The following is a 24,148-nucleotide window of genomic DNA, read 5'->3' on the forward strand; positions in this document are numbered from 1 at the left end:
GAAATGGTAAGCCAAATGCAGAAGCTCCAGCACTGAAAGGGGGAAATCCCAAATCCCTTACACCTCACCTCTACCTCTCCCTCTTATTTTGTGGCTGTGTATTCCAGTTGCTTGCCTGGTTTTGGCCTCAGCAGTCTGATACATCCCTGAGCTTTAGCTTGCTCAGACCGCAGATTGTTTGGACAAGTATTTTTCTACCACTTTAGTAAGGTTTTGTGGGTCAGTGAAGGGTACAATGAGCAAGAGGGAGGGAGAAGTACATGCTCCTGAGAGAGAGATGCCTCCTGTTTGTCAGAGAAATTTGGGTGCCTGTCAGTGCAGTACAAGCACCAAACATCCCATCTTAACATTTTCAAATATGATAATTTTAGTCATCTTTTAGGGCTGTTAATGATGGTATTGAGATATCTCCTGCCTCACTGGACTAATTTTTGGTTGTGTCTAGTTACACATAATGGTTGCATAGATTTGACAACCTTTTTGTATCATTCAGCCGCTGAAATTCAATTTATATGGCAAGTCAGTTACCTCAGATGATAGAACTGACTTTCCTGATTAAGACAAAGCATTTTTAATAGTTTCTTATTTTTCAACTGCCTATCCAATTAAAAATACATTTCTTGTTAAGCACACCTGAAGAATCTTCACAAGAACAATTAATATAGCAGCCAAATTTACAGTCATTTTCAAAATTTTGCATCTTGTATTAATATGCTTATTAAAATGCTTCTGCTTAGTCAGCCATAAGAAAATTACTCAAATTTTTATAAAAATTAACCAACTGCTGATCAGCAGCTATCTACTTGGCCGATGAAATTTGAGGGTAATGAAAAGCTTTGGTAATGCAAATGTTGCTGATCCTGCTTAAGATTTGGCTAAAAGAGGAGGGGTATAAGCATAAGCAATGAACGGGGATTGTGTTCCTGGGATTTGGAACTCAAATAGAAGGCTGACAATGTAGTGGCAAACAAGGATAGGAATATATAGATGTATATAATCTGACCTATTTATTACAGATGTAAACTCAGTGGGGAATTAACTGATAGAGAAGGCAAAGAACACAGTTTTTCTAGCAGAGGTGTATGAAAACCAAGTCTTTAGAAATTTGAATCAGAAACAAGACCGTAATTGTGAGGACTGAAATGGGATTTTCCAATTTAATGCAAGCATGGATTACAAATTTTGACTTGGCTGTTCGAAAATGTTAAGATGCCACCCTCTGATTTGTTGAGATTGTCACCTGCAGATGAGGTTACTGTTTCCCGTTTATTGGACTAGTACACGTACATAAACATTAAGGAAGAAAGAACGACTGTGAAGAGTTCCTATGGATTAGCATACGCGTGTCAGTGATCGGCCGGGACACGGCGTGGGCCGAGCGGGCAGTCCCGGGCTTGTTGCCTCTCCTGGGCGGGGCTGCCTCCGTCAGATCCCGTGTGCAGGGAGGACTCGACTCCCTGCTCAAGAGCGTATCGGGGACCCCCGGTGTCTCCTCCCAGGCCCAGTCTCGGCCTCAGGGCGGGCCCGGGCGCGCAAGGCCGGTGCCGGTGCCGCGGGGGCCGCTGGGAGCGCGGCCCGGGCCGCCCCCGGTAACCGCCGCCGGTGGCCCCGCCATGAGCGGGAGCGGCCGCCTCAGCCCGCCGCCTGCTGGGGGCCAGCAGCCCCTCAGCCCCTCCCGAGGCTCGCCGCTCTCCCTCGCGTCCCGCTCCAGCTCCCCGGGCTGGGAGGAGGAGGAGGAGCGGGAGGCGGCCTCCCGGAGCCCGCCGGGCCATAGGTAACCCCTGCGGCAGGGACCGGGCTGGAGCTGGGCCCGGGGCTGCCCTTTGTGGGCCAGCCGGGCCCTCTCTTCACTCCGCTGGAGACCTTGGGGACGGAAGATTATGTCACATAAAAATAAGCTTGTTTGCATTGATAAACTCTTTAAGCGCGCTTTGTTCTTCTTTTTTTTTTTTTTCTTTTTTTTTTTTTTTAGTGCATTGGAAAGTCTTCTCAGTGGATACCTGAATATTTTTATGGGCTCATAAATTGTCTATATGCAGTTGGTCTGAGCCTGATAAAAAGCTATAGTCTTTCCTGCCTTAATTTAAAAGTGCTTGCAGACTAAAGCACTGCTTTGTGTAGTGTATATAGCTTATACAGCTGCTCCAGAGTCAGTTTTGTTTGTGTGCATTGCACAGCTCCTGCTCCAGTGACTTAATCTTACTCAGTTTCAATTATATGCAACCATAATATGCATTCTTTTCACTTGGGATCTTGCTGTCTTGACAGGAGAATAAGTAATTCCTACTCTTCCCTTAAAAACAGAAGGGGGAAGAGCAGCGAGAGAGAGCCTGTTTTATTCTGGAATACAGCTTCATGATGGAAACTTCACAGACCTGTGCATTAACTGCTGGTGAATGTAACTATTAAGGCTGAACTGAGCTAAAAGTGCCATTGGATTAAAGGAAGGACAGCAGACCTTCATGGGGGTGCAGGTTTCCAGCATGGTTCTCTAATTTCCATGGAGAGCAGTGTAGGAATATGGACCACACTGAACTTTACTTAAAAGCATTTCTTGAAAAAGGTGCTAAAAGTCCGAGGAAAGTGTTCAAGTGTAGTCAGAAGCTTCCGAGTGGAGATCATTCAGTTTAAGGTCCTTTCTCCTTCAGTTATTCTTTTACCTCTTCATACAGATCTACCCAATAAGCAATTTTTTTCATGCACCTGGAAGTTCTGTTGCAGTTTGTTCAAGCTACAACATGTCTTTGCAGCTTCAGAGGCTGCTTGGAACAGCTCCCAACTCTAGGGCCTGTTGCTGCAGTATTCTCTGGCAGCACTAAGATGTAGCTGAAGACAACCTCTTTTAGGGCCTGAGTTGGCAGTCTTATTAAACTGTGGGCAAAAATACATGCTTTGCTGATGCAGACACTGCTTCTGAGTAACACTGCTGCTGTGTTGTACTAAGTGTTCATATAGCAGCTTCTATGTATAGCTGCCAAGATCTGAGAAGTATAATAATAAAAACCACTTTGTATATAGCCTTCTGTGTATGCATGCACTCTGAATCTTGTTGTTGTTGTTGTCCTCTTAAAATTACACAAAAATTAGCTGGAGGCAGATAACGTGGGAAATGCCATATTTGCAAAAGAGAAGGAGTGAAAACATGGCCTTGCTAGTGGTGTTAGTATGTTAGAAATGTTAGTATGAACTAATGTTCATACTTTTCATCGTGGATCCATTGTTATGTTTTATGGTGTGACCTTAGTGAATATATGGCAAATGATAATCACTGCTTTCTATTAATAGGCTTCAGGTCTAATGCCAAATGTGTCTAGTTTGATTTAAGATACTTAGAAATAAATGTGCACTTGAGAATGGAGTATTTCAAGAAGGCTATTGTAATTATTTTGAAGAAGTTCGTAAATGCTAGAATTTCAGAAAATGGTCCTGTGAAATTCAGGGTCTGTGTGGTTTAAAATGCATGGTTGGTGTGCCAGGGAGAGTGTGGCTGGTGGCTGCAGTGCACACCAAGAAAGTCTGAGTTCTGGTGCAATCTGAGAGCTTTCAATCAGTATTGGAGAAGTGTTTCTCCTAATAGGTCTTAATACTGAGCCTGTGTTTTCTGCTGTTAAAGCTTTATTTTCTGTTATTTCTTACTCGTTTGCAGTAAGTTTTTTAATCTGTTACTGTGAACAATTTTTGAGAAGTTGACAGTATGAATTTCATGAGTGCTGATAATAAATACTATTTTTCTTAATTTATTCATTCTCCTAGTACTTCTTCTAAGGTTGGTTTAATTTGTTAGTTGTGTTTCACTAGATGCCATAATGCAAATCATGCAAAGCAAAAGAATGTATTGAGGAAGTATCCCTGCCCAAAATGTCAAGTCTGTACAAAGTTATGGGTTTTTTTCCTGAATGTGAATGTATAATACTTTTATCCTTTAATAAACTTTCAGAGACTTATTTTCTTACAAGATGTGTTATTAGGCATTCTTAAGCGGCATCTCTTATTATATGAGTTTAAAAGCTGTCTCTGTTTAATTTTTGGTGTTTATTAATGCTGTAGCATAAAAACCCTAGAGTGCAGCAGAATGTGTTGGATTCTGCTGGGCTTGTGGGTGTTTGTTTGGTGCTACTTCTGTCCTTGCTGTGTTGTCTGTGTGTCAGGGTGTCCCTGTCAGTTCTGTTATTGTGCATTTTATACTGTAAAAGTGGGTTTATCTGGGAAAATAAACCTGTTCTGGGTAGGTTTCAGTGTAAATCAGTTACCCTGACTTGAGCAGCAAGCAGTCCTGTTAGCACAAACACGTGTGGGTAAGACAACTGGGAAGAGTAGAACAAAACTCCATAGCACTGATGTTATCCCCAAATGTTTTCTACCACAGGAATGTATTCTAAAGATGACTGGAACAGAAAATGATGTGTAGTTGAGTACTGGAGTACTGCTGCATCCTGTGAATATGTTGATCTTTTATACTGATAAAATCCAGATATCTTACATTTAAAAAATTGATTTCTGGAACATTAGCATAATATGCTTGTTGGATGCTTCTCCTGTAGCTTAGATTCAGCAAACAGAACTCCTCACTGTAGTGCAGTATGTATGTAGCCCCGAGCCTGTAAATCTATATGAAATAGTAAAGTGAAGTCTAGTTTCACTGCTTTGTTCTCAATAAAAAAATTCTGTGACAGAAGAAACCTTTTAAAGAAATGTCTTGGCACGTTTTCAGATTTACTGACTTGGACCCTAATATACCTTGCTACTTATGAAACAGTACATATATAGAACATTATAAAAGATATTTCTGACCTGGGGCTAGGATTGCTGCATTATTCATGAGTAAAGAAGTTATGAGTAACTTACGTAAGATATCCTATTAAATGTCTAATAGAACCTTGTATAATGCCATAAAGTATTGTATGCTAGCTGTATTTCTTAAGCACATTTCCTGTGAAAGTGTTTTAAGGTGGAAAACCTTTTGGATTGAATGGGTGGATTCGTAATGGGTGGATTCTTAATGCTGAGGTTGCTTGGTACCATGAATCCACTTGTATTAGACTTGAGCAAAGAAAATAACATTCTTGCTTTTGCTTTGATTTTGCTAAAGACCACTTGATACATGAAGCTTCTTGTGACCAAGGATAGGATGTTAATGTTAAATCTCTGTTTTTCCTTGGCTTCCATATTTGAGAAGTGGCACTTTGATGTTCAAGGTATTCTTTTTGTTTAGTTCCTTAAAGGTAATATTTGAATCTGTTCCACAGTTTAGAATAACTAACAAGCTAGAATTTAGTAAAATGTAGAATGCAAGGGGGATGGTCAGAGGTGCATTATAAATGCCATTTCTCCATTAGGGAGATTACTAAGCAAGTAGAAAAATTATGTAATTGTTGTCACATTATGCCATAAAAGAAAAGTATTTTTTCAAGATAGTAACATTGTTCTACTTTTCAAATACATTATAAATAATATTATCTTATGTTTCTTGCTTTTAATTCAGAACAGCTGAACACTCTGAAATTGCAAGGAGGAGAGAAGTGTCACCTTTGAAAGATAATCTTTCACCATGGGAAGAATGGTTCATTAGCAAAGAGAAAGAGCTGCGTGCCCGCTTACGAGCTAGAGCTGCAGAGGTGATTACATCCAGTTATTTTGATTCTAAGTCTAATAGAAGATAGCAAACATAGGATTTTCTTCTCCTTGGTTGTAGAAACATGGAGAGTTGTTTTTTTCCTTTTTATTTTAATGTCTTAAGCCTCCATAGTGTTTGTGTTTGTCAGTGCTGGCATGATTCATGTTATGTGCATTTTCTTTTGGTGTATATTATGCTTCACTGAACTGGTGCTGTATAATATTTTGTTTATCCAACTGTCAGGTAATGGTTCAATGTTAGAAGATTAAAACATTTATTTAATTACTGCCTTGACTGTCATCATGGGTATGTAGTTTACCTCCTGCATGTAGGTTGTAGAAGAAAATAGGGTGTGTGCTGATTTTTAAGTATGTCGAGCTACTTGATTAGTTTTGAGGTGCAGTGTTGTTAACCACTTAGCATGTATTTTACAACTGTTTGGTGTCCTTTCCCAGGACAGGGATCCCTGTACAGCATTTTTTTTCCCTCATTCTATCTTTTGCCCCTTTGCAGATGAACAGTTCTTGAAAACAAGGGCTAGGACACAATTAAGTGAGAGCACTCTATCTTTCCTTGATTACTCTGTAGTTTCAGCTGGTTAAATTATACTGTTGTTGAAAATCAAATGGGAAGTATTGGATAGAGATTAGAACAATCACATCAAACACAGATAATTTCTCACTTTAGTTACTGATTAACTGTTTGACCTTGAATGTTTTCCTAGCCTTTCTGTGATTATCTGTAAAGTGACTATAGCATACAGCTGTTTTATGTGGGCTACCTCATGTTGTTTATAAAACACCTACCACTGGAAGGTTCAGGAACAGAATTTTACAGGTCAGCAGTACCCCAAAGTAGTTTGTTAAACTTGAGGAATGTGCTTTGATCCGTTAATCCATATCCACCAAATATTTCATGACTTCCCATTTATATTCTGGATTGGAAATGTAAGTGTAAGCTAGCAGATATCTCTCAACTTAGTATTAAGAAGAGTCATAGAACAAGCATTACTTAAAGCCATATAGAAAATAGTCATATAGGTAAATATTTTTAGATTGTAAGTTTTTGAAAACATTAGATTTTAAACTGCAGCAAGACAGTGTGAAAAGCTTATATTTGGGGGAAAAATATAATCAACATCTTTGTAAGATGCCAAAAGAGAATGAAATATGTGATATTTATATTAAAAATTATTGCTACATTTGCATATTAAAGGTATTCTAAACTTATACTCTGAGAAACAACTGTGAAGTCCCAGTTCTTTTGCTGACATTAGTACCAAGTCTGCCCTGAATGTCAAAAATGTGGATAAACGTTTGGAGTGGAATTAGGTTGGGTCTTCTAAGGTGCTTACAGTGCCATCAGCTTTTACAGAAACTGGAATCCCTGCAATACAGGTGTCTTGGAACTCAAAGGAGATGTTATTTGCTGTAACTTCGCCTCAATGCAGCAACAACTGTATTTTTAAACTATTGTGGGTGTTTGAGCTTTCTGTAAGCTTCTGTTGATGTCCTACCAAACTGAATTCAGTGTAAGAAAAGGGGGTTCTCCTTGAAACTGACTGCAGTGTAGGGACCATAAAATTAGTTTTATGGAAATAATTCCATCTGTCTATGTTTAAAGGTATGAATTTTCATTGAAAATTAGTACTCTGTTAATGCTACTGTTGGAGAAGCTAGACATCTCAAATTGTCTCCTTAGTTATGTTTTTTCTTTATTAACTTCACTGGAGAGATACAAATGATTGCATATATACTGCATGTCATATAAATATACTTCGAAATTTCTTCTCTCATCTTTAAAATAAAACTGTTTCAAAATTTGCTAGAATCTGCACATAATAATTTTGGCTTTAGTAAGTCTTGCCTTAAGCCCTAAAGTTCTAGTAGTTCTGGTATTAAAAATCACAGGTGAATAATATTTCACTTAGCTTTTGATACCTTCCACAGTGCAGAGCAGTACACAGTGTAAATTTTAAATATTGTAGGAAAGTACTGCTGCAAATTAAGAGTCTGCTGACTAAAAATGCATTTTAATAAACCAATGAATTATTTGATACATTTAATTGCTTCCAAAGCCTAATTAAAATATATATTTCCAGTTAATATCCTAAAAATTTTACATTTTTCATTGATTGTATTACATAGTATTTCTGTGTTGACTGCCATTCTTCTCCAAAATCTTAATGAGGGAAAAATACCAAAATCTAATAGCTACATTGTTTTAACTGCAGCACTATTGCCAGTATTGCTGTAAATGGTCACCACAGCTTTGAAATGTATACTTCTTCTGTAATTAGGAAATGAATAAACAGCTTGAGAAAATGAAGCAAAATGAAGAATATGAAAGAAGAAAAAGGATGGCTGAAGAGAAACACAAGGAATGGGTCCAAAAGAAAAGAGAAGAGGTAAATATTGCTTTGGCTGGAAATATTCCAGTACATGCCATGCTTGTGTAAGCCTATGTAGAATTTACTCAATCTGTTTGGACATCCATGTTTTCTGTTTGCTGAGTAAATGGCTGCTTGAATTGAAAATTACAAAAACATGCTAAATTAGCAGCTAAACATTTTTTCAAGGCTGATTTTTTTTTTTTCCTGTAAGGTACAAAGGCATTTGTTTTCTGAATAGTCAGATAACTGACAATTGGTGTACATCTTGTGTAGTAGCCTTCTGCTGGTTATAGCTGGGGTTTTGGTCCTTATGGTACCCAGACTTCCCAGGTTCAGTGCCCAAACATTTTTGGTTAAGTGTGTGTGCAATGTTTTGTACACCAAGTGAGCCAGAAGAAGGATTTAGTTAAATATCACCACGAACAGGCAAAGAGTATTTGCTATAGGATATGGTTTAAGAGGGATAATTGAGGTATGGGGCCAGATTGAGGGAATTCTCAGTAGACCACAGTTAGTAATTGGGAATTCTTTCAGTCAGTAATTAATTTCTGGGTGGGATCAAAAGTTTTTTAATTTCTTTTGAGGGGGTGCCTGAGTCCAGGGTCAGAAACAGACAGAATCATGATCTCAGTGGGGCTCTGTAATAGCTGTGTCACACCAAGTGACCACATGCACTGGATGGCAGGAATGGGAGCACTGGGGAGACCAGGGCATGTTCAGCCTCTGGCAGTTCATGGGCTTATGTGTTCATCATCTTATGATCTGTAGAAATACCAGTTGTTCATTGTTCTATATTTCTGTTTCTGAATAAAATCAGATGAATATTCACTGAAAATATCGCAACTGCACTAGCTGGGTTGGATGGGCAGACCTCATACATTTGTTTTCATGATTATTAGAACTCTTTCAGATTCAGCCTAGAACCACTAGAATAACATATATTTGGATCTAATCTAATTAATCTTAGTCTTAATGCTGGTTGGATAATTGACAGAAATCCACTGCAGAACCTATCCTGCTCTGTTAATTTCTTATGATTCATATTACTAGTTAAAGTACACAGGAAAAAGTAGATTTATTATTCAGCACATACAATTCCATTTCCCTCTTCCAAAATGAAATTTAAATGAGAATTAAATTCTGAGTGTCTGTAACTATTCATTGAAGGAGTCTGCCTCGTAAAACAGTTCCAATTCAAAACCAGAAGTTTTCCTTCTGTCTCCTCCTCACTACTCCTACCATCTACTTCAATTTCCATAAATTATTACTTATTTGGGTTTTCCTTGGAACTTTGTGGATGTACTGGTTAATGACTTTTATTCTGTTGTCAGTGGGATGAGGTGGTCTTTATTATGGTAATCACACCAGCCCAGAGGACAAGAGAAAAAAACATACTTGTGTCTGGACTTCATCATATTATGTTTTGGAAGCATAGGGTCATTCTTAGAGCATGCCCCAAGTGTTTAGAAAAGTGAGCTGATTTTCATTTAAATCAGATGATTCATTGGCTAGTCTTTCCTATAAACTACACTCAAATCAAGGATAAACTGAACTTAAAATCTTAGCTGTCTATAGGATATTAACATTAGTGCTGCATAGACTGTCCCACTTAGTTTCCACAAGATTATTTGTGGATATGGTCACAGACTGAAGGATAAATATATCTATTCAGTGACTAAGATGTTTAAGGTTGCATCAAGATTTCACCTGTAGTTAAGGTAAGAGTCATGAGCACTGAAAGGTGACATAATTTTCTTGGGGAGCGTGTATATATCTCCTGTTTGAAAAACACTTCATTTACTCTGGAAGTATCAAAAGATGTTTCTTGAGGCAAAACTTGCAGTATTTTTTACTAAAATTTGCATTAAGCACTCGCCTTTTTCAAACTCAGTTAATTATTGAATCTGAGCCCTGTGTATAGAGTGCAGATAATAAGCAATGAATGCTTTATTTGGCAAGAGGCAGTACTTTCAGGGATCTTTGTAATCTCCACAAGTCCATATCCTTTTCCATTGCTCAGTACTGTAGTGATAAAGAAAGTAAGGCACATTTGAGTATAGATGAAACTTCTTCATCTTGAGCATCCAGTACCAGGAGATATGCTGGAAGAGTCTTTATACTATATGAATGTGAGAGACATTTATGTTGGAAGTAAAATGTTTGTATAATAATTTTACATTTTACAGAAACTATTTTTGAAAGTAAAGGAATCCTAGCTATTTAGTATTCTTCTATGTAAATAGTTTTTGTGGTTCTTAAAGGTTGTAAATGAACTAGAAATAATATTTTGAAATATGAGCAATCAAAGAACATTTTAAGCCATGAAATATGTTTATGCAAATATTTGTTCATGGCAAAATTTTTCAGCTCCCTAGAAATTAAAAGCTTAATAAAATCAATTTTTAGGCACTACCTTGGACCTAATAACGCCTTTACAATTTTCAGTAAGATACTGGATCTCTCCTGGACAAAAACAGTCTCCCTCTTAAAGCTGAGCCATTTTTGGACAAACAGTAAATTGTCTGTTGACTTTTTAGCAAATATCAATTGAAATAATTTAACTCTAAGAATGCTTCTGATTCCAGAAGAAAAATGAACATAACATGATTTTTATATGTAACTAAAACTTTTATTTCTGAGTTACTGTGTAAAAATTAAGTGGTTGTGATTATAAATGCTGACCAAGTAAATTTGGTGTTCAGTTCCTGTTTTATGTGAACTTCTGATCCTGTAATGTGAAGTCTCTTTCATTCCTATCATCAGCTGTGGGATTGAACACTTCAGTAAGTGTTTACACAGTGTGTAATTGTGGAATTACTGATTCAATCAAAGTACTGGTTTCAAATCAAAGTATGAAAAGCTTTTGAGAAATGCACTGTGAATGCATAAACTGTGAAGAGCCTGTAAACTGCCATTACTGTTTAATTCTTTAACACTGTCGTCACAGTCAGAACCTCTTAGGAATTATTGCTGAATAAAATACTAGGATTAAAGGTCAGGCCTGATGACAACAGCTTTTTGATTGCATATTAAAAAAAAATCAGCTCTGATGCAGTACACTCTACCTTTTCAATCTAATATGGTATCTTCAAATCATATTTAATCTACCTGTACTGATTCTGCAAAGCTGCTTCATTTTTACAATGTCAATAGAACATGAACTTAGAAATCAATTCCTATTTATACCTGTGTGTTCATATAAATATTTAAATTATATATTGTTGTGGGTTAGCCCCAGGGGGCAGCTGAGACCCCACATAGCCCCTCACTTGCTCCCACCAGCTTTTATTGCTGAGCAGGATGGTCTGGGATATCCCTTGGGTTGGTTGGTGTCAGTTGTCCTGGCTGTGCCCTTCCCAAGTCCCTGTGCACCCCCAGACCTTGCATGGTGGGATGGGCTGAGAAGCAGAAAAGATCTTGAAGCTTTGTTAGCACTGCTGTCCTGGGGTGACTTTATGATGCTTGTATCCCCAATCATCTGTTCTGTTTGTGCTGGATATTAAGTTCTGCACCTTTAGGACTGGCTCTGAGAGTGAGGGGGGAAAGAAGAAGCGCAGTTTGTGTTCAGGAACAGCACTCACTGCCCCACATCCTGCTCTGGACTGTGCTGTCTGCAGCATGGACAGACAGGACAGAGCTCTCCTTTGCTGCTAGTTAGTTTTTAGCTAGCTGAGGCAGAGAAGTTCTCCAGACTGGTTTTTTTTTTTTCCTTTTTCTTGAATCTGTTCAAACCTGCTCTGGACTGAAAACCCAGACAAACCCTGGGAGCTCACACCTGTGGCCCGCTGGGGCCTGGGCCTTGGCATTTTCCAGCACAGAAGGGACTGATAAGAGACTGAGTGAGCCAAGCTCCACCCCACAACAAGGACTTTCTGGATTTGCTATCTCTTCAAACAGCAAGAGGTTTTATTGTTTAATATTACTCTTTTTTTTTAATGCTAGTGGGTACTTTGCTTGTTAATAAACAGTTGTTTCCACTTTTCTCCAAGGAAATCTTTTCCCAAGCTAGTTGGGTGAGTGGCTGCTTGAATTTGCTTTCTGGAGGGACCCAGTTCAGAGGTTCTCTCCCAGATTTGCCCTAAACCAGGACAACTGCTTAGTGATAACTTATTATCAACAAACACTATTTTGTTCACAAATCCAAACATAGCACAACAGGAGCTGCTATGAAGAAAATTAACTCCATCCAAACCCAAACCCACTACATGTGTTATGTGTTACATGTGTTATGCATATGTTTGCAACAGTAACAGAAATCCCCAAAGAGGAATATTTGCATTCCAAAATAACTGTAATTCTGAAACTCATTTTGTTAACATCCTTGTTTTTAGTCTTTGCATGTAAGTCTTTATACTGTAATAATGTTAAAAGCAAAGTTGTAAGAGCACAAGTAATGAAGTTACAGATTTCCATTGGAGAAAAACAGTTACTCTAATACCAATCTAAAATTGACTATAACATTTCTTATACTTTCTGAATTGCTGAATAGAGAATAAGGCAACATTTCTGTAACACCAAGCAGGCATTAAAAAAAGAATTTGAATGTTCAACAGTTCTTTTCCTTTCAATAAGTCCCCTTTACTTACTGAAAAATATAATTTTTAATGGAAACTAGATACAGGATGGAAAAGTTCTGTTTGAATACTTATTCATTGAAAATTTTGTTCTTACCATTTACTGTGCTGTTGGCTAATGGTTTATGAGAAGCAAAAAGCAGTAAGAAGTACATGAAAGCCTAGAACCAGCACACTGTATAGTAATGAATGACAGTGTTCTAGGAGCAGACTTCTCTTCTTGGTGTGCTGATTCCTCCCAGAAGAGACTCCTAAATGCCAACTCTTACACCAAAGGCTTTTTGTTTCATGTGTATTTTATGTCAGCATGGTTAATACAGAGCACAGATTGTTCAACAGCTTGAGCATGACTTTCCAGTTCAGAAGCTGTGCTCGTGCTCTCTTTCTTTCATCCAGTGAGTTTTGTGAGGAATGGTACCACCACCACAGAAGGGCTGGAGAATCTTGTCATCCCAGCCTGCAGCTTGGGGACATGTCAGTTGGAATCTCCTCTGGCAGAAATGTAACAAAATCCAGATCTTCCCTGTCTTAGGTTAATGTTCTTACAGCTGAACTGCTGTTGAGTCAAAGCACTGGTTGCTAATGTAGAGCCTCATGTAGTATGGTTTTTGCTGACACTTTCAACTTGAAAGAGATGCTAAGATGTCCATTTTTTAAAAGACTGAACCCTTTCAAGAAGTGTGTTTGTGACGGAAGCTTCTAGTAGAAATGCTTTCCAGTCATGAGAACCAACTGCATTAAGAATTAAAGTTTTCTGTTTACATACCTAAGTCTATCTTTAAATATCTAAATGTTTTTCTGAGTCTGGGCTTAATTCCTTAAGAATTTTTTTGTTTGTTTGTTTTTTTAATATTGTGGGCCTTTTACTCTCTGGACATGAAAAGTTTTTACAGAATTTTTTTCTGTGATGTCATGCGTGACTGATGCCATGGTTATAATTTTAGGTTGTACCTGAGTCTGAATGACCTTTAGATTTCTGTAAGTAGAATGAACTAATTTCTAATGGTGAGTGTTAGACTGAGTTTTAGACAGAGTTTTGGAAGAGGAGGTCAGTGTGACAGTGAATATGAGTGCTCACGTATTTCAGCAGCATTCATGGAGTCCAGATTATCTTGAAGATCCCAAGAGTCTTCCAGGAACCAAGTACACCAAAACTTTATGCTTGTCACATACATTGAGTCCCCACCAGAAATTAATACAGCTTGGGAGAAAGATCCAGTAATTCTCCAGCTCCCAGACTGCAGTGGGGTCTGCACTGATTTTGTGAGAAATTCAGCAGTAAATTGATATAAGTTAAGAGACATCTGCAGCTCAGAACTTTGTTGACCTCCTTTCTGGCCTCTTGTTGTTTTCACTTGGAAATTCTAAAGAGATTAAAGAAGTATTTGTGTGGGCTAGCCTTGGTTACTAAGTTGTGTTGTAGTGCAAAATTGAAAAGATAATTACAGTTGTTTGAATGACCCAGATTTCCAAGACTGCTAAAAGTGGTTGATGTCCATGATTATTATGAGGATAAACAAGTGAATCTGGATGTTCTGATGTTGGCAGTGGGGGCTTTTTCTATATTTTGCCATAAGTCAGCATTAACTGATGCTAGAATATGCAAGCTGTCAGCAAATAGCTGTGAAGTAGAACATTTACCTGTGAAAAGAAAAATGTCACATTCTGCAGACTATAAATGGAAAGGATTGCTTTGAGAAGTATCTTAAAAATATCAATCACATCATTAGTTTCTGGAAATATTTCTACTCAGTGACAGTCTACATAGAAAATGCACAACAGAAAGCACCTCTGCACTTTACAAATTCCAGCCTCTCCTTTAGTCATTGATGTGAAAATGCAGAAATATGTATTTTAGTAGTTTTCTTCCAGTTGGATATAATGCTTCTGTTTCAAAAGCAGTTAGGTTGTTTGTTTTTTTTCATGTGTGGAAAATTATTTAATATTTCTGCCTTCTGTCAGGAAGGAAGTGGGGCACTTCTTCAAATTTTAAAATCCTTTGACCATTCATCACATATACAGGTCTGATTTTTCTTGAAAAGTTAGTACTGACTCAGTCAGACACATGCTGCTAACAGAGTCACCATTACTGCTTTGTAGAACAGATGGATTTGTGTTGGGTGGGGGATTTCCAAGTATCAACCTAACCCAGACTTTTTTTGGTTCTGAGACTTGATAGAATCACAGCACAGAGCAGTGGACCTTCAGGGCAGATTTGTATCCTTTCTCCTTAATTATGTGCTTGGGTAGGGTGGCAGGAGAACAAGCCTTTCTTGAAATGAGTAATTGAATGTTTTACAATCAATACCTTAATTTATGTAATACCCACAACCATATTTTAGGGTATGTAAATTTACAAGTGGTTTAGTGAATAGGTTATGATTGTTTTGAATATGAGTTCAAAGAGAATTTTTGAAACCCAATCTAAACAACACCAAGCTTAAACAAATAATTTCTTCCCTCACATAAAGTTAAAGAAGGAGTAAAGATCATGCATTAATAATTAATGCACATTCATAGTGTTTTTGATAGACCTTTATAACAAGGATGGGAGAAAAGCTGGGATGGTCAGGGTGACAGAAACCTGACATGAAACAGGTTACTAAAGCAGCTGGGAATGTGGTATGCACTAACTATGAAGGAAAATCTCCAATTGTGAGAGAAAGATGAAGCATTTCTGATTTGTCTGCAGAAGTATTTCTAGGCAGTGTAAAGTGCAGTTCTGCAGGGAGTCTCCCTTGTCTTAAGGAGGGAAAGTCACAGCAAGTAAAACTTAGTAATAGCTGTGGCTTTCATGGTAGTGTGTATGGCATATTATTGTTTACACAGGACCTGATTTAACTTTGAGTCATCCTAGATGGCTAAACTCATCTAAGTATTGTTATTTAAGATACATAATTTAAGTTTCCATGTCTTTCTTTAATAGTATTTAGAAAAATTTTTAGTCTATTTTCTGCTTATAATGGTTTTCCATTATGGAATCATTCCAATCATTCCCTTAGGTATAGAAGTAGCCCTTTTTTTTTTTTTTTTTTGAGTTTCCTCCTATATTTATTTTCATGTCTTATACAATAAGACCCTTAGCTAAAGACTGTAGTTTTGGATGATCCTCAGTTTTGTAACTTTCATGTACATCAGAGATAAGTCAGCGAACAACAAAACGTGCAAAATCTTTGTAAATCACCTTATCCCATAGTTTAACTCACTGATTTCTCATATATATATATCTTTCATCTACATTAATGCTTTTTATGTGTCCCAGACAACCATTGTCTCAAAACAGGAGTTGTTGGTGCGTTTGGGGAGTATTTAGTAATGAACACACAGAGAGGCAGCTCTGAATAAAAGAGGTAGAGATGAATTTTAGATGAAGAAGGAAGGAAAGCTTAGACAATTGGTTATTTGGTTTTTTTCAGGAAGGTGATATTGGGAAATAAAACAGAGTACAGTGGAACTGATAAAGGAGCCTGGTACCTGATGGAGCAGAAACCATGGGAGAGACAGACACAGTTAAGTCCTCCCTGGGCAATAAGTGACCAAGAAACACGTTGTGGAACTCTGTGATGTTACCAGGTGAAGTGATGTCATGAAGAATGTGTACCCAATAGGAGATTGTTAGTGAAAATGTTACCCTATAAAAGTGCCATACAAATAAACCCCTATGTAAACACCTTGTATACTCAATAAAATGGGTTTCTGATCTCGACTTGGATGACCCCCGTCTCTCAGTTACGGATAGGTGATGTTTGAATAATTTGCCAAAAATACATTATTTTTTCTTTTCAAAAATTTAGTTTTCAAAAATATGGAAATGTTTGTTTCTTGGTAAGAAAGATCTCGTTTCCATGCTTCATTAGCATAAAAATATTTCATAATCTCAACTTTTTTTAGTTCCCAGAATGAAACATATTTTTTCGTTAGTCTTTTTTGCAAATAGTTTTATCACATGTACAGGCCTCACTGTTGTGAAGTCATATTAATGAGACCAATTGTTTTATAATTCTATGTAGTTTTATATTCCAGAATATGCATTGAAATAGGAGTGTATTCATATTTGACCATTTTCCCTACACTACAAAACAGGTCAAACTGGTATTTGCTAGAATGTATTAGTAGTGAAATGGAAAAAAAACCCCACCAAACAACAAAAAATCAAGGAGAAAATAGAGCTAAAAAGCTAGTTGCAATTGTTCTGTGAAATTGTGTGCATTGTGTACGGAAAGAAGTCTTTGTTGTCAAATAAGAATATTTGACAAGAGTATACCAGAGAAGTAGTATTGAAAGTATCCTTATGATTTCAGATGAAGAAACATCTGCCTTGGAGATTATGGTAGATAGAGCTAATAAAGCATTGCTTGTAAGATTTTGGGTGGGAAATCCCACAGTGCGTAGTGTAGCTGCTGATGTTAAAATTGTAGTGATGCTTCTGGTGTTGGCAAACGGAACGGGACACACCAACTCAAGAGGTTCTGTAAACTGGCTTCTTCCCTGGAAGATATTGTTTGTGTTGCAGAGCAATATAAGCTGAAGTTTTTATTCTCTACGTGCTACTTTATTGGGATGCTGGTAGTTTTGGTATGAGGGGACAAGCACCAAACCAGCAGGTATCCTGTTTAGACCAGACTGAAGGAATTGTGGTGGTCCCTCCCCACCATATTCATTATGCATAATTGGATTTTCCATAAGTGCAGTAAGCCTGGGAAAAAGGTGGGGGGGAATGGACACATGGGTTGTAGTTTGTAGCTCTAGTTTTCTGCCTTTTTGGTTTTTTTAATGGGAAAAATGGTAATATATAATGGGAAAATGGAAATGGGAATGTATTTCTGGTTTTCTTGAGAATGTGTTTTTCTTATATTTCATTTATTTATTATACTTTGCAGCTGTAGTCTAGGCATTTGATATCCATCCTGCCAACTGTAATAATTCTGAGTCAGTGTAAGTTTCTGCTTAATTACATATTTTCTGCTAAATTACACAAGAGGAGTGTGCAGGGATGGGTATAAGTAGAAAATTTCTTAGAAGAAAAACAACATATGTTTTCAACAGCTCTTTTTTATTGAGAGGAAACTGGTCTTAAGTCTTGTGTCTCTCCTCCAAGTCATGTGCACAGGTTGTCTGGTAGATTTTTGTTTCTGCATGTGTATGCAGTTGCCTAAGAGCTAAGTGATTTGAGCAGAAATTGTATCAAATCAGTAGATTACAGACAGTTCATAGTGGTTACAAAGAAAATAAATGAGAGCTATTGTTACTCTTCAAATGAAAATACCTCCCTCTGCAGATCAAAAGGCCAGTGGATACGTGGTTGTTTGCTTAGAGAAATCAGTTGTTGGATACACACACACTGAAAAAATGTCGGTCAATGACATCTCTGGGTTATTCTGTCTTCCAAATCATACAGGCAGCAATTTCACTTCACACTCAAGTTACCATTTTGCCTACCACAGAATGTGTTTTCTCATTTTCCCTCTCATAATTTGAACTGGAGAAATGTGTGGATTGATGTATTGAAGTAGTCCCTATGTGAATAAACTAAAGAGTATAAAAAACTTAATACCACAAAACATGAACCGTATTCTTATGTGAATTTTTTTTTTTTCTATTAATTTATGCTTAAGTATACTGAACAATCTGCATATCTCAATGACTCTTAGAGGGGGGCAGTTTACCTGACTTACATTTGGGACTGTAGTTTGCTCTAGATACACTAACAAGTAAAGCTAACACACCATTGTTGAGAACTGCAACATGTATTTCATTCTCAGAAATATTGAGACGTGTCTGAAGTGTTTAAGAAAATCTCTGAATAAATAAAGCAGTAGTAAACCTGAGGAGACCTGAAAGTAAATTTTTTATCATCTTTTTTGACAAGTTTATATGTCAGTCATACCTGGAATCTAGTGATGAATAGGTTCTGACTTCAGAGAGCTTACAATATCACGTATTTTTTCAGGTTTATGATAATTTTCTTTGTAATTGTGTAGTAAAATTAACTGTATTCCTCAAAAGAATTTCTCATTAAAATATACTGAAAAAATTCTATTCTGTTTCTTTGATATGTTTCATGTAGGAAAGAAGAGAAAGGAAACGAAAGCTGACCAAAGAAATGGCAGAAAAAGCCACAAGGGAACTAGAAAAATTGCGGTTACAAGAAAAGGCTGACATAAAGTACAAAGAATGGTTAAAGAAGAAGATAGCTGAAGATGCAGAAAAGAAGAAAAAAGAGAAAGTATTAATGAACTGATCATTTATTTGGATGGAGTTACTTAATTTGTAACTTATTACAGATTAAGATTTGATATATTCAGATCTTACACTGAGTGTGTTGACATCAAATGGCAGTGTTGCACATGAAGAAAAAATCAAGAGTTGAAGTGTTAGTGCATTAAAGACACTGTGGTGTGGTCAGCAAAATAAGATGCATCTTAATGCATTTTTTTTAATAGCATTTGATGTTTTTCTCAGGGAAAAACTGGGATAACATGGAGGTTGGGGGTTGTTTGGTTTTTTGTCAGATTTAAACCAAAAACTGCATCTTTTCCATTGTTGGGAAGAGGTGTTTGTATTCAAAGAAATACTTGCAATACATTCAGCAGTCTGGAAATCTGAAAAAAAAATACTATTTTATGTATATTGTACAAGGCTTTGTCTAGGAGTGCATTCAATAATTATTTTTTTTTTAGGAAAAAGAAAAAGAACGGGAGGCTGAGCTACAAGAGAAGAAAACAAGATCAGAGAAAATCTTTAAGGAATGGCTGCAAAATGCTAGAAATAAACCACAGCCTGCTTTAAATGGTTATGGTTTCCCACATGGGAATTCTAAAGGTTTGTACATACAGTACACAAATACGTAGTGACTTGGATTTGTGGTTCCTTCCTTCCAATATTTTAATGTAAAATGAAGTCTAAGATACTCATCTAGTATCTAATTTTGGCACATAGGAATGATTACCTATACTATGGTATAAGTCAGGGAAACAGATTGAGACCTTTTGTATATTTTTCTTAGCCTTTTTTTTTTATTTGGGAGGAAAATTACATTATTTGAGATAATTGTGTGTTGTACCAGATTATGATTTTATTTGATTTTTCTTACTGGGCATAGGAATCACTAGAGCAAATCACTGGGTCCTGTGAAGCAAATTCAGAATGTCAGCATCCTTGTAAAGTTACTTTTCATGTTACAGAAGTTGTGTCACCTTTGCACACTTGAATCCCCCTTAGAAAAGAGGTGGGGTTTTGACACAAGAACCATTAGAAGCTGACAGAAATCCTGTCTGATAAAGGAGACAGGGGCATCAACCTGTATTCTGAGCTAAAATTTCCTTTCTGTTTTGCTTTTCACCTGCATCACACCTCCTTGGCTTCTGTAATCCTGTTCCTTTTTTTGTTTGAAAACGTGTTCTTTTTCTATTCTAAGTAAATAGTTACTTCTATTTGAGTTTGCAACAGCAATAGTTTTGAGACCAAAACTCTGGTCTCCAAATGTTTAAGGAACACGTATAAAGTAGGTGAACAACCTTTACTCTTTTGCCTACATTTATTTGTAAATAGTGAAATACCTTGCCTTTGTGTTTTGGTTGCACTTTCATTACATCCTAACATCTGCAATCATTTATTTAAATGATTTTTGAAAAATATTTGTCTACTCGTGTCATTCAGTATAATGTATTACAAACTTTGAAGTGTATCCATCGTGGTTGAGTAAAACAAAGTAGCCCATTTGTAGACATTGACAGTTTTTAAGAACACAAAGGACTGAGAATTCAGCCTGCTTATTATTTTAAGTAGAGGTGAAGAATATGCCAGTTACTGTTTAAAAAACAAAAAGGTGGAATATTTATTATTTTGGATCACTTAAATTATGTGATGTGCCTGTGCGTCTTTCTCTGAAGATGTTGTATTTAGTCCAGATAATTATTATAACTGCTTGCATTGGAAAGTTTGTAGTGTGAATATTCTTTCTTAGTTATGTGTACTTTCTAAATGTTTTAGGGAGTGCTGATAGAACTTTGTATCCAGCTCCAGCATATTGTAACCCCATTCCTTGGAAACCGGTACACGTGCCTCTCCCAAAGGAAGAGAGTGTTCTTACCACAAAGAAGAGTAAGAGACCTGTGTCTTGTCAACCACATTCATCTTTACCAACGGTGATTTCCAAGCCCAAGAGTAGCCCTTGTAATGGATCCCTGTGCAGAAAGAAGTCATAGTCCAGAAAAAATGTTGTTACAATCTTGAACAAACTGGGCCATAAATGTGAAGTTCTATGTAGTTATGTGTCCAAAGCAGATTGCTTTGTGCCTTTCTTTTTTTTATTTTTCCCATTTTTGTGAGCAGGTTTTGTGTTTACTTCTAGTTGACCAATCAGGCTTTTAATGTTTTTTCTATATTGCATTTTATTAAAAAAAAAAAAAGGAAAAGATAAATTGTAATTGTACTGTACATCAATATTTAATATTACCTCAATATGAATAAATTCACAGGATTGTTTCTTCCTTTCCTCACTTGTTGTTGAAGGAGTTCTTTTGTACATGTAATTATTCTTTTGGGCAACAGTATTAACTAGGTTATTTTAAAGATGCTATTTGTAACAGATTTTAAAACAATTCTTGGCTTAATGTGGAAGGAATTCAAGGCCTGCATGAGTTCCAGGGTTATCATGTGACTGGGATTACAGAGATATGGTGGGATAGCTTACATTGCTGGAGTACTGCAATGAATGGATGTAGGCTCTTTAGGGAAACACAGGGTTTTTGCTGGACCTGATATGTACAAACCAGGGAGAACTGGTCAGGGATGTGAAGCTTGGGGTCAGTAATGACACACATGACTCTTGTGGGATTTGGTGGGATGCACCTGAGAATGCTGAGGAAGTGGCAAATGTCATTGTAAGGATACTCTCAACTATCTTTGAGAGGTCTGGTGATAAGGGGAGGTTCCTGAGAACTAGAAGAAAGCAAATGTTAGCCCAGTCTTCAAGAAGGGTGTGTATGCAGAACTACAGGCCAGTAGTCAGCCTCACCTCGGTCACCCAGACGGATGTTGAATGTGGCAAGTGCAGCCAGCAGCCTCCTGGGCTGCATGAGGAAGAGAATTCCCCAAAGGAAAGCAGTCTGTCCCTTGTACCATAATTATTTGAGACCACATTTGGGGTGCTATGCCCATTTCTGGGCATGACAGTAAAAGACTGATGTTATCCTGGAGTAAGCTCAGTGAGGGGCCACAAAGATGATTCAAGGATTTCAGCATCTGACAGACAGAAGCTGAGAGAGCTGTGACTGTTCAGTGTGAAGGAGAGAAAGTTCAGTAATATCTGAACGATGTGTAAATACCTGATGGATGGAGAGAGAGCAGACCCTTCTCAGTAGTGCCCAGTGTGAGGAGAAGAGGTGGTGAGTGCAAATTAAAATATAGGAAATTCCATTCAAACATGAGGCAAAAATTTTTACAGGGAGAGTCATCAAATGCTGGAGCAAATTGCCTAGTGATGTGGAGTTTCCATTCTTGGATATTCTCAAAACCTGACATAGCCCTGAGAAACCTTCTCCAGTTTGCCCTCTTTTGAACAGTGGAGCTGGACTGGACAATTTCTAGGGGTTCATTCCAATCTCAGCAATTCTGTTACTAATGGTGAAAAGGAAAAAGCAGAAATAAAGAACACTTATTTTTCTTGTTGTAGTTGTATTACTTTGAGAAATATCTTGTTATCCTTGAAAAGTTACAGTATTTAAAACTATATTGCCTATTATAAAATTTACATGGTAAAAAAGCACATTAGGTCACATTCTGGAATGTGTTCTATTGATTCTAGTTCTAGTCTTAATAGAATATTTTAATTTCTTCAGAGCAAGTTGTGAAAAATAGTAAACTATCTCATGCCAAGTTTATACTTACTACTTGTACCATTACTTTGTGTGAATCAGTTTATACAATATGCCTGTGTCTGTTCTTTCTAGATAGTGGCAAATGCTAACAAAACTGCAACACCTTGCACTAATAGATTATTTGGTTTGTGTTTGCATTTAGACTTTGTGAAAACCTTAATTTTACTGTACGCATTTAGAAGTCTGGAGTCTGTAAAACACATGGAATGTCAAACTGTGTTTCTGTTAAGTAGCAGCAGAAGTCTGCACATTATCTTCAGGATGTAGAACTCTGTGTCCATCTTTTTCTGTAAGGACCTCTGCAATAGATGGGTATGAAAGTAGTGGATCAATAGATTAGTTGTTAATCTCACCATCTCACCTTGCCATGTGGAAATGTCTAATCAGACTCAGAAGTTTCAGAATTATGTAAGCTTGTGAGTTTAAGATGAAGGGGAAATATTTTACTGTAATGCAAGTGGTTAATTTTGGATTGGCTCACAGAGATTTCTTTGGACTCTGATTTAGTTGAACAGTCATATACTATTTTTTGGTGCTTTCTCTAACAGGTTCTCTGAATGTGGCTACCAGTAAGGTATGTTGACATAATTATCTGAGTGTATATTTGTGGCTTTTCACATTTATTTCCTTGTAGTGAAATAAAATTGACTAGTGGACTTACAACCCCTAAAATAGAAGCTTTAAAATGAGGCCCTTGCTGTAGCTTATCCATAGCATTGTAAAGACAGTTCTGTCCTAACTAAATTACAAAAAAAGGCTAAGGCAAGATAGCTGCTGAATGCACAGATAGGCCCAATTCAATCCACTCAGTGATTTTACTAAGAAAGAGAAATAATATTTGGATTTTTCCCAACAAGATATCAACTGCACAATAAAATGGGCTGGCCTTGTAGCATATTTTTAGATTGTGTGCTACAGAAGGCTATAATTTTGTGGTGTTGTGGCAAATCATTTACACCATTCTTTCTCAGATGTTAGAAGATAAAATCTTGACACTTGGTTTTTGCTTAAAGAGCATTCTGTATTCTGTTATTAAGGTCTCTTCTGGATTTCTCTGCTCACAAAATTTCACAGTAAATCAAGTTATGGAGTCTCAAGTTACTCACTGGAGCCAATGCAAGATATTGTATCTTGATGCCTATGCTGCTAAAACACGAGGCTTAACCTCAGATTTTTTTTCATCCCCGTGCTTTTGCAGAACTTCTGGTTGTAAGAATTCATAGACCACTTCAAAATAATGACTGATGCATCCTTCTAGGATTCACAGCTTTTCCATTTTTCTATCTGTTGGTCATAAATGGAATGCCACACTCAACCTCACTGTGAGGGATTACATCTCCTGTGAGCTGGGTTTGAAAATCACTGTGTAGGTGCTCCATAATGAAGTGACTTTCCAGTGACTGACAGCAAATCTTTGTGCAGTTGTCTCAGAGTTGAAAGTCTACATGCAGTAAAGTGGATCAGAAGTCCTAAAGAGCCTGTCATGAGTAAGAGGTGACTGTGGTTGCATTCATAGGAAGTTTTCTGGTTAATGTAGCACAATGAAACTCTTACTGGTGGTGCTTTTGTTACTGGTTCTGCTGTGGAGCCAAGGCTTCACCTGAACTAATTAACCAATAACATCAGATTATAATCATGCCCTTGCCAGTGTAATGTTAAGTTGTAAAATTAATTCATTAATATGTCC

At 37.2% G+C, this 24,148-nt stretch overlaps 1 protein-coding gene across 1 annotated transcript; it reads left to right on the plus strand.

Annotated features, from left to right (window-relative positions):
* The first annotated feature begins 810 nt into the window (after positions 1-810).
* On the plus strand, positions 811-21,081 carry CCDC34 (coiled-coil domain containing 34). Its single transcript, XM_005530283.3, has 7 exons — positions 811-823; positions 1,300-1,774; positions 5,483-5,615; positions 7,914-8,021; positions 18,648-18,806; positions 19,261-19,402; positions 20,573-21,081. Exons 1-7 carry the CDS (start codon positions 811-813, stop codon positions 20,785-20,787), a joined length of 1,245 nt encoding a protein of 414 aa, XP_005530340.3. The 3' UTR covers positions 20,788-21,081.
* The last annotated feature ends 3,067 nt before the right edge of the window (positions 21,082-24,148 follow it).

The sequence above is a fragment of the Pseudopodoces humilis genome, chromosome 7 (assembly GCF_049639895.1).
Source record: "Pseudopodoces humilis isolate 2021_Gansu_Grassland_sample_001 chromosome 7, ASM4963989v1, whole genome shotgun sequence".
Classification (NCBI taxonomy): domain Eukaryota; kingdom Metazoa; phylum Chordata; class Aves; order Passeriformes; family Paridae; genus Pseudopodoces; species Pseudopodoces humilis.